Source organism: Siphateles boraxobius, unplaced genomic scaffold (assembly GCF_051911475.1).
Source record: "Siphateles boraxobius isolate OS27281-9 unplaced genomic scaffold, OSU_SipBor_1 11, whole genome shotgun sequence".
NCBI lineage: Eukaryota > Metazoa > Chordata > Actinopteri > Cypriniformes > Leuciscidae > Siphateles > Siphateles boraxobius.
In genome coordinates, this window is record NW_027508711.1 from 5103876 (window position 1) to 5118428 (window position 14553).

A 14553-nucleotide genomic window follows, 5' to 3' on the forward strand; every position below is an offset into this window, starting at 1 on the left:
CATAAGGGTGGTGTTATTTTACAAAATTATTTTAGGGAAGTGCCAATTTAATCAGATTGATAGTAATGTAAAGTAAAGTTTGCGTGTGGATTACCTGTATGAATTATTTTTCATGATTTAAAAAATCACCATGTACTTGTCATAGTGTTGTAAATTCCTAAACTCGTTTTTATCATTTAAAGTATCATTTAAAGTCTTTTTGAGTGAAACGTGAATTGAAACTATTCTTGACCTGCATGGATTCCTAAAAATGTTCCATCTTAACACCTTAAGCAACATCTATGTAGTAACCTGGCTGTCAAGATTTGGCAAAAACAATTAAATTAACCCCTTGCTCTTGAAACCAAAAGCAAAACTTAAAAACTAAACAAGTTTGACCTGTATGAACAACACTGGACCCTTTTCAATTATTGTAACGCAGAACAAGGTGTGACACGTGGATGAGATAATGAGATAATGTCCTTTCCGGATTAACTATACATTTTTAATAAAGAGGAAGGTTAATTTCCTTATTAGACCATCCATGTGGTAATTAGTTGGCAAGAAAATATACATCTACTGGTTTTATTATTTTTGTTGTCTTTTTGTTAAACTTTCATTTTTTCACAAAGACCCTCCCATTTTGATAAGTGCTATAAAATAAGTGCGGAAACAGGCTTGTTACTTCATTCACCTGCTCATCAAAGATGGATCTGCAAATCTCAGTTTTTCTTCTGTTCATTCTGTTCACTGCAGGTACAAAGACAAATAGTGTTTGTTTTTAATGTCATTATACAGAACATCAATGTCTCTCTCTCATATTTTCTCTCTCTTTTTAATTACTAAAGGACAGTCTCGCAACTGCTATCAGTGCACAAGTCTGACGAGCTCTTGTGCCCAGACATCATGTCCTAATGGATTTTCCAAATGCTTAGGTGCAACACTAGATGTTGGTAAGTCCAGTTTGATGGATTGAAATTTACTGGTGCAGCAACAGAGTTTATGTAAATGATGTTGAACTCAAATAACTGTTTTTCTGGAAAGAATTGACACAATTGCAAGTACAGAATGTTCTATATAAATTATTGAAATTCAGCTACTTTCACTCAAACTGTTATTCTGGTAATGTAATTTAAAATTTGAAGAATTTAAAGCATTTTCATTAACCCTCAAGGCTCCATGTGTTAACACTAGATTACTACAGTATATTAGTTCAAATGAATTAACAATGAAAAATACTTGTAAAGCAGCAATATTAGTTGATTTTATCATTTTATTTAGTGAATTTATTTGACATATTTATATGAATACATTTTCCATCACAATACTTTAACTGCTCATTCCTTTATCGTTTGTTTTTCAGTCAACGTTACCAAATTTACAGTGAAAACTTGTGCTCCACTTGTCTGTCCAAGTGGGTCTATTAACATCGGTATTGGAAAAATCTCTTCTTACTGCTGTGACACAGACATGTGTAACACCCAAGATGCTCCAGGTATTGTACTTTACAGTCATAGACCAGTTTACAGAAAAAAAAGAAGGATGGAACTTTTCTATTGTGACATAAGTTGGAAAGGAATGTTGCTTTACAGGCAGCACAGGCTGTTATGTATTTTTAGCCCCGTCCTTTCCACACATAACTAATCCCAGTATATGAGCGGACAGGCAGTCGATTCATTAAATGATAAGCTATTTCCTCACAAAAGTGGTTTATTCAGCAAAAAAAGCCTCTTGTCTCCTTCCTTGCTTACCACAGCATCAGCATTAGCTTTTTTGGCTAAGGTTGCAGGCTTGCCATCAAGTGGCTTTGATCACACCTGTCTTGATAGCTCCCCCCCCCCCCCCCCTCCCCCCCAAGTCATAACACTATGCAACACAGGCACCTCCCCCATCATGACTGAACACATCCCTTACTGCTGATTGGCTACAAGTCTGTTTTGGCGCTTGATCCGATCCACTTGCAACATCGTTTCTCAGATATCGATTACTGTACCTTTATCAACCCGAGATGCATATCTTACTGCAGTTACTAGTATGCAATAGCAACTGCAGAGCCGCAGCGCTGACACATGGAAAAGGCAAGGTCTCGAGCACGAGATGTGGCGGAGCGGTCAGTTGTCGGTCATTTACATAGAAAACATTTAAAAGCAGTGGAACTTTATGATTGGCTCAAGACAGACTTCTTACGTCACCGTGTTCTGAAATCATACGTACTCACACTGGTAATCTTCATTCTTTGTTCACACACAGAATCGTACATGACCTCTTAACAGTAACTTACCAGTAAAGACTCGACTGCTTCATGTGCGATACTGTTGAGGAAAGATTAGGACGTTTTTTTGGTACAGTGAGATGTCGTCGACCCAACAGGTTACTGTGATTTTGCCAACATGTTCCTGTATAAACATCCTTGTTGATCCTGAAGCAACAGTCCAATCAGCCAATCAGATTTGAAGGGTGGGTTTACAGTTAATGGCAAGTTTAGGCTTACAACAAGAGTTAGGGGCTTATACACCATTCTTATCTATCCTTTCCCTCTGATTTTAGGGATAAGATATTGGTCATATTAGGTTTAGGGTGTTAGGACTATGTTTTCAGACAGGAATGTTGTACCAGGATCAACAAAAGATGCTGATCCAGAACCATGTCTTAGCAAAATCATGGCAACCGTGCAGAATAAGACCAGGACCCTAAAAAGAAAGCACATCTATTATTCCTCCTGTAGGTCCTTCTGATTCCACCAATGGAAAGTCTTGTTACTACTGTGATGGAAAGAACTGCTTGAACACAGTGAGCTGTTCAGGGACTGAAGATCGCTGCATTAAAGCAACAGGTGAGAATCTAGAAACGGAAGACGATTAAAGTCATTATCATTTAAACTGCCTTTAGGTTTTAAATATTTGACACAGATCATGTTTAGCAATGTCCAGCTTAGACTTTGTTCTCTTTTTTTCATCAGGGAATTTTGGAAGCCAGTCATTGGTTGTAAAAGGCTGTGTCTCTAAATTCATTTGTGATGCCACATCATTTATTCCTAATGTTGAGGGCATCTCATGTTGTGAGGGGAACCTGTGTAACGGGGCTCAGAGTGTCAGCCAGAGCTTCCTGTTCCTCTGCTGTTCTCTGCTCTCCTACTTCCTGATGCACTGAATACAGTGTTCTATGATGTGACACGCTTTACTGAACATATGGCTAGTATTTTGTATATATACACTTGATGAAATACAAATCACCTTAGCACTTGTTTCTGGTTTTATTGTATTTTTAATAAAGCTCACGATGCAAGCATAAAACATAAGATTTGTTAAATAGTGCTGATTAGAAGATATTGGGCCAGATTTACTAAACAGGGCAAATTAGCGTGAGAGCGCAATCCTATATAAGCACAAATGAGAGTGGAAATTTCTGCGGGCGATTTACTGCAATGAACACAGACGCAGCCAGATCATTGAATTTGCAACTTGGTTTAAAAAAAAAGTATGTTCATATAAAAAGTAGCAAAAATAGAATGGTATTTTGCTTGATTGTTGTACAGTAAATGCTGTTTCATATGTCTTTAACCCTGAAACTGTGTAAATAGAAAATGGAAAGGAACTTAAAATGACACTACATTTGACTAAAAGAAGAAAAAACCCAAAACCAAAAGGGGGAAATTTCCATTTCTAGATGACCACTATGTTGTACTTCTCAGAATGTGCATCTTCACACTGTCACGCAGTGGTTGCAGCAGGGATGAAAAAGGCATGATCGAATCACGTATGTTTATTTAAACACTAATTGCGGAAGATATTGGAACTGAAAACAAGCTATACATATACAAATGTTAACAAAGGGAGGAAATTAAAAACAGGTGGATTGAATTAATCAAACATGAAAAACCCATAGAGAGTCTAACTCCAAACTAAACTCAAACTCAGACATAATGTGACACATGAATCTGATCCACAAATATATGCAGAGCTCAAATGCAAGCATTAAATGCACAAATATATATGCTTCTTTGCAACAATATGTACCATAAATTGTTTAAAATATTTATCAAACAGAAGAGACTTCAAAGAAATTGTTTGTTTGATCTTCCAGTGAACCACACAACCACAGACACACAAGATTTTGCAATTGCAATTCCTTTTATCTGTTTAGAAGAAATGCACATAAACTACGATGGAGACACACAAATCCCTCGATGCCCACTTTGGATAACTGGACTAACCAGTGGATCAGTTTCATTGCACAGCATCTCAAATGTTGGTTTAGTTCTCCTGAAATGCTTAAGCCAAAGTCTGTCATCAGAATGATTTGGTGTAATGACTTTAGAAGTGTCTCATGATTGTGTTCCCAAACACTAGGCATCTGAGTGCAAGGTAACATGGCAGCGTTTATTGCATTTCATCTGCATGCTCTGAGACACCAGTCCTTTATGATGATGTAGGAAAAAAGGACCGGAAGGTTCCCCCATTGCAGCAACTTCCATTTTTATTACAGATGTTTTGCGGCAATTTCCCAGGAAGTGACGATTTTGTTCTCTTGAAGAACACATGGGGTGGAAACACTGCTTTATTTGCAAATGTTTTATGTTATATTTTTGCGCACAAGTTAAATTTACAACTTTGGATGGGAACACTGGAAAAACGGTCCAGAAATACATCAAGATCCAGAGCCTTGGCACTTCTGGACTCTATGCTCAGGACACAAGATTACAGAGTCTCTCATCAGAAGTGGTGGACCGCAGGAAGTTTTTTTTTAATCAGTTTCAGTGTGAAACTGATACAAAAAAGAGAAACTGCGTTCACAAGAGGCTGAGCTTACAGGAAGGGTTACAGCAATTTTGCACAGTCTAAAGCGCTCAAAGAAAACTTCCCTGTATGGCTCAATAAAACAAACTATTCCCTTTTTGAAATATCCATCGAATATTTATCCATTGAAATTTCATCTGCCACGATGCTAAAAACCTCATTGTTCTTCACTTCTTCTATTATTTCAGACCGAACCATTTCTGCCAAACAACCCAAAACCTCATTCTGGATGATCTTGCTTGTTTGCATTGTGAATTGAAGTTTATCTTCTCTTAACAAGTGGGTTGTGGTTAGCAACTGTTTTAAGAATTTACCTAAAGTTTCCTTTGTTATTGGACTCTTCAGATTCATCATATCCTCTTTGTGCTATGTTTTGAGTAGCTGTAAGTAACAGAACTTCCCCAACTGTTTTAATGTATGCCTGATTTTCTTTTAATTGTTTAGTGTGTTCTTTGTCAAGAAGATCTGTGTTGCATCAGTTTTAACAGCTCTTTGATAATCCCTCCATGGTTTTGTAATAAACTTGCGCACGATCGGCCCAAGGTCCGGCATCCGACCAGCATGGAAGGTCTTAACGTATTACTGTCTTTTATTGCGGCAAAGTATTTTTGATTAAATTCAATACATTTTCTCATATGTATTAACTCGTTATTTCATCTGACTCCATAAATGAAAAGGTTTTAATGATATCTGTGCGTCATTAAGTGTGAGCGAATGTTTGACTATTCTTTATAAACTCTTCAATGAAAATAATGTCAAAGTCAATTAGAATAATCAAATGTAATAATTCATTATTTCAGGTAAATGTATCATGCCAATTTCATAATCAGTTCAAATATAATCAATACAATAACATCAAATGCTCTGGAATAAAGAGAAAAGATGCAAACCCGACATTAGGAAATACATGAATACTGAGACTCTCGGCCGCTCTCAACATTCAAGGGCTTATCTGAGATACAGAAAGGCTCTGATTCTTTTGCTGCATTCCATTATATAGCCAGAACCTCCTTCACATGGTAACATGGTAATTTGCATTCAGAGGTCACACCTTTTGTGTGCAGAGGAACATTTGCTTGAAAGTCACCCCCTTCTGTGTGCAAGATATTTCTAAACTCTTAAGAACTTTATTACCTTTTGGTTTAATTCTTTGGGAATGAGACATTTGTACCAATCACATTTCAAATGATACTAAACATGTATAAAACTTACTGCATTATAATTGTTCACACTAAAACCATATTGATTCTTGTGTGAGTTTGGGTGATTCACCAAGAGTGGGAGGCAGTGGGGGTTGAGGGAAAGGGATGTATATTAGAATGATTCTGATGTGAGACTTGCGTCGCGAATGGTGGTCAAGAATGAGTCCAAATGGTAATTTTCTTTATTCTCTCAGAGAGTAGCCCTCTCTTCCAGTTCTTCCAGTTTTTTCAGTCTTACAGCATCATTGCACACTTGTGTCTTTCCGACTTTGCATGTACTGAAAACCCTGCATCTCTCATAGTTGCTTTTTTCCGGTTTCTAAAACCAGGTGTTGAAACAAAAACAGTGTCTGGGGCATTTGGTGTGCTAAAATGTCTACATGCATAGCAATATGTAGAGTCCATCATGACAGAATACTCAAGCCATGGATGAGGATTATACCAATTTGGCCTGAAGCTCCGTCTTCTGTCACCCATCAAAGTGGTTGGGAATATATTCAAGTTGGGCTGTACTGGTACATCATTCTTGGACTTGCTGATATATGTAGAAAGATGTACAGTAAACATAGGGCACAACTGCAACATTTATTTACTTATGATTGTATATCTGCTTGTATTTCAGAATATAGGCCAAGTATTTACTTTTAAAAAAAAGAAACAGAGCTATTTTGACACAAAAAAGAATTTACAGCAGAAAGCGCCATTTTAAGGAAACACAGTATATAGGCCTACAATGAAATAATAATTGCACTGCTTTGCAAATAGTAAGAATCTTCTTCATCACAAACCTAATGGTGCAGTACTTGATCCACAAGGATCCACTTTCTGTCCCTCTGGCTGTTTCTCTCTCAGTCCCTGTATGTTTTCTTCCTCCTCACCCTCTTCTTCATGCTCCTCACTCTTTTCTTCATCCTCCTCACCCTCTGGAATTTCCCTCTCTGTGTCAGAGCCCTCACTTTCATCACATGCCCTCTCTCCAACCTCCACCGACTCCTCTGGCTCTCCCTCTTCCTGCTCCTCAACTCTCTCAATACCTTAATTTGTTTCTCTCACTTTTTTGTTTACTGGGGCAAAAAAGGACGCTATGTACCTTCCTTGTTTCATGATAACTATTAGAAGAAGGAAAAAAAGTAGGGGCATGCATTACATTTCGTTGTCTAACCATCCATCCTTACTTAACACGGGCAGATAGCCGGTTGATTATTTTACTCAAATGTATTTATCGCAATGCAACAGCCAAGACGGATGAAGTTACGTGGTTAACATCACAACATTGTGTAGACCTAGCAAGGATACTGACAATTGGATATACCTTTCTGCTTTGATGAGTTTGCTTAGATATGATTACGTTTCTAAACATATTGAGACCAGACATTTACAAATTTGATTTCATTATCATTGTGAGGAACAAAAGTAACACAGTTATGTGCAAGAACAAGTCACTTACGAGATGAAATCGTTTTGCTTACCTTCAACTCTTGCAACAGGAGAAATCGTAGCTCCTCTCTCCAAGAGTAGTTGCTGAGCTCTCATTAGAAACTAAAAGCTCTCTTAGAAACTTACGAAAGTCACTGTGTCAGATTATGCGATTTTGACTCCTAAAATCTTGTCGTGTCGTAAACAAGAAACATGTCAGGCTACACATTGCTTTCCGAGCAGTCATCGCTTGCCGTCTCTCACGCACACATTCACTCTCAAACATATACACATGCACTCACACACACACACACTGGCACTTACACACCTGTACACACACACTCTCTTTCTCGCTCACTCACTCACTCTTGACGGACCCGTTGTGGAGGATGGAAAAAAAAATTAAACATGCTTGTCTTTTTATCGTGGTGTCGTGAAGCATCTCAGACGCGACTTCGGTCGTCGTCCACTATGACACACTATACGAGATGAAACGATCGAATCTTGCGCCCCGACGGCGTTGTCGTTTACGAATCCCCACGACACCCTAAGTCAGGGGTCCCCAACCCTGCTCCTGCCGATCGACTGTCTTGTTCAGTTTATCTCCAACCCTAATTAAACACACCTGCCTTTAATTTTCAAGTGATCATGAAGACCTTAATTGGTTGCTTCAGGTGTGTTTGATTAGGGTTAGATGAACTGGGCAGGACAGTCGATGGGCAGGGCACACCTGCCCCAATGCCTGGTTCAGATTACACGATTTTAGCATGATTTTGGCACGATGCGTTTGACGTAGGGTCTCGTGGGGATTCGTAAACGACAACGGGCGTCGGGACGCAAGATTCGATCGTATCATCTCGTATAGTGTGTCATAGTGGGCAACAACCTACGTCGCGTCTGCGATGCTTCAGGACATCACGACAAAAAGACTAGCATGTTTAATTTTTTTAAACGGTCGTCCACGACGGGTTCCGTCACATGTATGAGGTTGACCAATAGGAGCACAGAAGCTTTTCCGTACACAACTTTCAAAAATGGCGAAACGAAAGAGAGACGATGGTGCTACTAGGTGGAGTTATGACATGGAGGAAAGGTTCATAAGAAAACAATATTTTACCTCAAGTTCTCTTTGGAGGATTGACAGCCAATACTGTGCTCTTCGAGCAATCCAGGAACGTGTCCATTGTCGGGTTTTCTTTCTTTTTTTAAGTTTTCTGAACACAGGACAGCCAATACAACACTCACCGCCACATCCATTGTTTGTTTACGTTCGTTTCCGGAAGTCACTCGCTATAGTTTCGCCTTCTCAATGACATCACGCGCATCGTTAGAGACGGCACGCAATGACTGGTCAGGAAGCAACGTGTAGTCTGACATGTTTCTTGTCCACGACACGACAAGATTTTAGGAGTGAAAATCGCGTAATCTGACACAGTGGCTATCGTAAAAGACAAAAAAAATCGTGTAATCTGAACCAGGCATAAATCAAACTGATCGTGCCAAAATCGGGCTAAAATCGTGTAATCTGCCCCTCAAGCCCCTGCCCCTTTTTGTTTCAAAATGTATTGTGCCCCTATCTGATAATTGTAAATAATAATAATAATTATTATTATTATTATTATAAATAGTATAACAGATGACAATACACTTATACACTATTGCCACTTACAATAATAATACAAAAAAATATAATATACATTTTTTATTTTGGCAGAAGCATTTGGCGGAGATGAAGTGGTAGGCGGAGTTTTTCTTTGCAGCGCTATGTGCAGCAGTTCGCCGCTAGTCTTCAAACTACATGTAGTATCTTTCCAATAATCTGACTACTACATGAATTGATTTGAAGTTAATACTTTACTTTCTGTTGGAAAAGGTTACAGCAACAGACATAACACTCCAAGCCTCCTGCATGGCACACCTTCTTCAACTGCCTTTTTAAGTATAGAACACAACACTAGTAATACAATGACATCTAGTGGTTACTCTAGGATACTACATCCCCTCCTTCTTAAGCCAAATACCAATCATTTTACTTACAGAATATAACTCTGTACAACCACATTCTTAATATTTTAATGATTAGCATTTTTTTTATTTTTGATTAACACTCTTAGTCTATATCAGTTATTTTGTATTGATTGTCTTTTACTGACTTGACTTATGCCCTAGAGCAGTCTTGTATGAAAGAGGTCCGATACAACCTTCTACTACAGCAGGAATCCATTTGGGTCCACCACTGTAGTTCCTCATGTACACTGAATCTCCAACTTCAAAACTTCAGAGTTTGCAGCTTTTGTCATGACCTTCTTTTTGTTGCTGCTGTTTTTTCAGAATTTTGGACTTCACATCAGGAATAAGTCAAATGTGGATCTCAACTTCCGTGACATTAACATCTGAGCAGGTGACAAACTACTCGTTGCATGAGGAGTGATTCTATAATTAAACAGTGGAAAAAAAGAGTAGCAAGATTTCTGTGTCCCCTTTCCACTTTTTCATCCCCTCCTTGAAAGTTTGAACAGCACATTCAGTTAGGCCGTTTGAAGAAGGATGATAAGGAACTGACATTACATGCTGAATGCCATTCCTCCTCATGAAAGTTTTAAACTCGTTACTGGTAAAACAAGTTCCGTTATCTGACACTAACATTTTAGGCAATCCACGTGTACTGCAACACATTCTCAGTTTCTCAATTGTAATTTGGGAAGTGGCCTGTGTGACAGAATAAACTTCCATACACTCGGAATGAGAATCTACCAGAATTAGAAACATTCTTCCTAAGAAGGGCCCTGCATAGTCTACATGAAGTCTTTCCCAGGGTGAGTATTGTGCCCGGCCACTCCCGAGGGTGCAAAGGTGCTTGAGCAGATGCCTTTCTGAAACTTTGACACACCTCACAATTCTGAACCGCTCTCTCTACATCCTGAACCATACCAGGCCACCACATGCATGATGGGGCCAATCCCTTCATTCTTGACATACTGGAATGAGTGTGATGTAACTTTTTCAATACAGCTACTCAACCTTGTGGTGGTATAATGATTCTCGCTCCCTAAGTCACACATCCATCTTTGACACTCTCTCCTATGATGGTATGGTAACACATGTGGCTCCACCTTTTCAGGCCAACCCTTTAATATGTAATCATGTACTGTGGAGAGTGTTATGTCGTGTGACGTCCAATTCCGTATTTGTTTTGCACTTACAGGTGCTGTAAGTGCAAAACAAATTTTTACTGCTGAGTCCATCATCAGCACTTGATCATTAGTGTCCTCAGGTTCTCACTCACCTGGCACTGGAAGTCTACTCAGCGCATCAGCATTTTGGTGGTACTTTTCTGGCTTGAACACAATGTTGTACTGATATGCTTGCAACATCATAGCCCACCTTTGCACTCAGGGTGATCCTATCCTCATCGCCAAAAATGTAGTGTCTTCACAAATAATCTGACTACTACATGAATTGAGTTGAAGTTAATACTTTACTTTCCGTTTGCTACCGTTACACCAACAGACATAACACTCCATGGCTCCCACATGGCACACCTTCTTCACCTGCCTTTTTAAGTATAGAACACAACACTTTTACTACAATGACATCTAGTGGTTACTCCAGGATACTACACTACAGGAGCAGCAGGTAACGTTAAGCTAATATGGAAAAGTTACATTTAACCTACCATGCTACTGTAAAAGTTGCAGCTGCTTGCGAGTTATGCTTAACTAAAATAAAAGTATAACTCGATTTCAGCTGCATTCTGAGTCTGACAATGTCATTCGTTTTTATCCAAGGCAAGTGTTATTAGCTTGGGGAAATACATCTAGTGAAATGAAATCTTAAGTCCATGTCCAACTCTAAATATAGAAATTTGAAAATGTCTATCTTCGATTTCATAGTAACACTTTACAATAAGGTTAATTTGTTTATTATTCATGTATTAACTTACATGAACTAACCATGATCAAAACATGTTAGTGTATTTTTCAATCTTAATAATAATAGGCTACACCTGTTCATGCCATTTCTTAGTCAGTGCATTAACTAATGCTAACAAATACAACTTTTGATTTTAATGTTTTTAGTAAATGCTGAAATTAATATTAACTAAGATTAATAAATTCTGTAGAAGTGCAGTTCTTTATTAGATCATGTTAACAAATTTACTAAAACCTTATTGTAAAGTGGTAGTCATTTCATGATAGCTAACACTATATGCATATAATACATACATAAAATTTACAACATCAACAAAACTAAACAAGAATTCCTCATAATTACCTTTTTGATTGTCCCCGTTTTAAGTAAATAATATTTAGTAATATTAAAATAAATTTCCCTATTTTTGTTTTATGTGATATGTATTCTAATTGCATCAACATCTTTTCATAGAATGCCAAGGAAATAAAGGATAAAAAAACAACAACAAAAACAAGGAACTCTTCTTTTTTTTTTGCCCATTTTGGTCCTTCCTCCCCTGCCCCTTACACGCCACTGCCTGGGACTCTATAAATAGTGTTCAATGCTGGTCTGTAGCTACAGCCAAACGACAGAACAGTTTGCATGCTCTGTCTTTTTCCATTGCATTAGAACTGGTTACACTGTTGTCACTTACAAAAACCAAATGGCGGCGCCGTGGGTGGAAACAGTCTATGGTGGAAACGTGCAGATTAAGGGCCGGTAAAATTATAAGATCCCCTTCCTACATCAGAAAGTGGAGCGAAATCTGATCGGCTTATTTTTTGACATGCTTGCAGAGAAAGGTTTACCAAAACAAAGTTACTGGGTTGTCACTTTTCATGTTTTCTGGGTTGGTAGATGCACCGGGGACCCAATTTTAGCACTTAAACATGTAAAAAGTCAGATTTTCATGATGTCACCTTTAAAATATAATTTTCTCATGAAGATCCTCCCCTTCTGATAAGCTATAAAGTGGGTGATGAAACATACACATTATTTCATTCTCCTCCTGATCAAAGATGGATCTGCAAATCTCAGCTTTTCTCCTGTCAATTTTTTTCACAGCAGGTACAAAGACAAATTGCTTGAATTATTATGGTGTACAAATACCGAAAACGTATGTCTCTCACTGTCTCTCTGTTTTATTACTAAAGGACACTCTCTCAAATGTTATGAGTGCACGAGTCAGATGGGTTCTTGTGTACAACAGTTGACTTGTCCCAGTGGATTATCCAAGTGTTCAACAGCTGTGACTCAAATTGGTAAGTCCAGTGTTGTTTTTGAAATGTACTGTTATTTTTGACTGAAGGAGATTCTGCTATAATTGACTGGTCCTGCGACAGTGTAAATGTTACTTCTCAAATAACAACTACTAATTTTCCTGGTGGAATTTACAAATTCACTCATTTATATAATGTTTCTGCAATTTAATTTTTTGTATTTAACTTGTGTAATTTGGTTTCTTGCTTTGCTATCAATACAGTTTGTATTAACAACAAAATAATTTGAAATTAGAAAAATTGCTATTTTGTCTTTTTCTTGTTTTGCATCTGTGAGATGATACATGTGTTTCTATTTTAACTCACTGTTGCTTTCTACTTCTGAGCATATTCATGAATAATTTTTTTTCATCAAAATAATGTGAAGTTGAACCAGTCTTTCCATTTTTAGGTGACATTACTTCTCAAGCGAGTGTTAAAAATTGTGCTGCTGCCTGTCAAAATGGGTCCATGAACTTCGGTGTTTTAAAGATGTCTTCTTTCTGCTGTGACACTGACCTTTGTAATGCCAAAGATGTTCCAGGTATTGTACTTCAATGATCATGTGCAAATCTTCTTTAAATTCAACACTCATTTTACTTCCATATGGCAGGGTATTGATCGAATGGAGCCTCTAAAGGTTTGTTGTTTCATTAGATGTTCCATTTTGTACAAAAAACAAAATGAAAGAACACTTGTTTTCCTTCTTGATGTAGATCTCAGCTCTAATGTCCCCAATGGAAAGACATGTTTCTATTGTGATGGGCACAGCTGCTTAAACATAACAAGCTGTTCAGGGACTGAAGACCGCTGTGTTAAAGCAACAGGTGAGAATCTGTAAAAAGAATATCATCATTCATTTTGTTTTTCCATCTTTCATTTTAAGGATTGGACACAGTTCACATATACCAATGTCCAGCTTAGACTCAATCAACCATTGTTTTCTTTCTTTTCATCAGCTTTGGAAGGCCAGACATTGAAAGGCTGTGTCTCTAAATCAGTTTGTGACACCACTGCATTGGTTCCTAGTGTTGTGGGCATCTCATGTTGTGAGGGGGACCTGTGTAACGGGGCTCAGAGTTTCACCCAGAGCTTCCTGTTCCTCTGCTGTTCTCTGCTCTCCTACTTCCTGATGCACTGAATCCAGCAGATCCTACGATTCAACAGAGTGACACGCTGCACAGAATATATTAGGGGTGTCCCTGGCTAAGGATTTTCATAGTTGAATCAGAATCAGAACATCACACACAGAAATGGAAATAAATTATAAAAACATGTTGGATCAATAAAACTAAGACATAACATAAAGATCTGCCGAAAGGCCACACTGCAGACAGGATTTGCATTTCACATTACAGCAAATCAAATAGGCTAAATTGCCTGTGCGAGCTCGCTCTAAGTGCAGCACAACATCCATGCACCGAAAAATAATAAAAAATTAATTTACAGAATTAAATTAGAACAGAATATACCTTTTTAATAAATAAAAATAGCCTACAAAATGAAATAAGACAGAATAAAGTCACAAGGTGCAGAACAAATGTGTACAAAATGGCTAAAGTACAGGGGAACATAGCCTATATTCAAAATACAAGCTACAAATAGTTAAATTAGATAACCCTGAGTGATCAATAAATAAAATAAAAATAAAGAAATTATTAAAATAACGAAAGTATAGCCTGATTTGTCACCTTTGTCTTTTTAACTGCAGAGACCACAATACACGCAAACCTAGAGTGGCAGACTTTTTAGCTAAACATATTCACAGCATCCAAAAATCAAATAAGAACTGCTGAAATGTTTTGAAATCACTAAAAATCTAGTCTTTCACTGTGTCTGTGTCCTTTTGAGTCTTTTCAAATTGCGTGCGCGGATAAAGTACATACTAAAACGCTTAACGTGAAAAAAGCTTAACGGCTTAATGTCCTAAGACACACCTTATTAATA

General features: G+C 37.8%; 2 protein-coding genes across 2 annotated transcripts in view; both read left to right on the plus strand.

Annotated features, from left to right (window-relative positions):
* The first annotated feature begins 419 nt into the window (after positions 1-419).
* On the plus strand, positions 420-5413 carry LOC143699864 (uncharacterized). Its single transcript, XM_077194319.1, has 5 exons — positions 420-735; positions 828-932; positions 1343-1474; positions 2705-2812; positions 2939-5413. Exons 1-5 carry the CDS (start codon positions 687-689, stop codon positions 3127-3129), a joined length of 585 nt encoding a protein of 194 aa, XP_077050434.1. The 5' UTR covers positions 420-686; the 3' UTR covers positions 3130-5413.
* A 7108-nt stretch (positions 5414-12521) lies between these two features.
* LOC143699880 (uncharacterized) overlaps positions 12522-14553 on the plus strand; it is a 36296-nt gene continuing 34264 nt past the window's right edge. Inside the window, exons 1-2 of the mRNA XM_077194320.1 lie at positions 12522-12609; positions 13019-13150. Coding sequence (XP_077050435.1) covers positions 12537-12609; positions 13019-13150 — 205 coding nt within the window. The 5' untranslated portion in view covers positions 12522-12536. The remainder of the gene's footprint in view (positions 12610-13018; positions 13151-14553) is intronic.

Bases quoted from the DNA above. Each gene is read 5' to 3' on its own strand.
- LOC143699864 (XM_077194319.1), top strand. From the start codon at position 687: ATGGATCTGCAAATCTCAGTTTTTCTTCTGTTCATTCTGTTCACTGCA. The intron at 933-1,342 runs GTAAGTCCAGTT...TTTGTTTTTCAG, and splicing joins AGGTGCAACACTAGATGTTG to TCAACGTTACCAAATTTACA. The intron at 2,813-2,938 runs GTGAGAATCTAG...TTTTTTCATCAG, and splicing joins TCGCTGCATTAAAGCAACAG to GGAATTTTGGAAGCCAGTCA.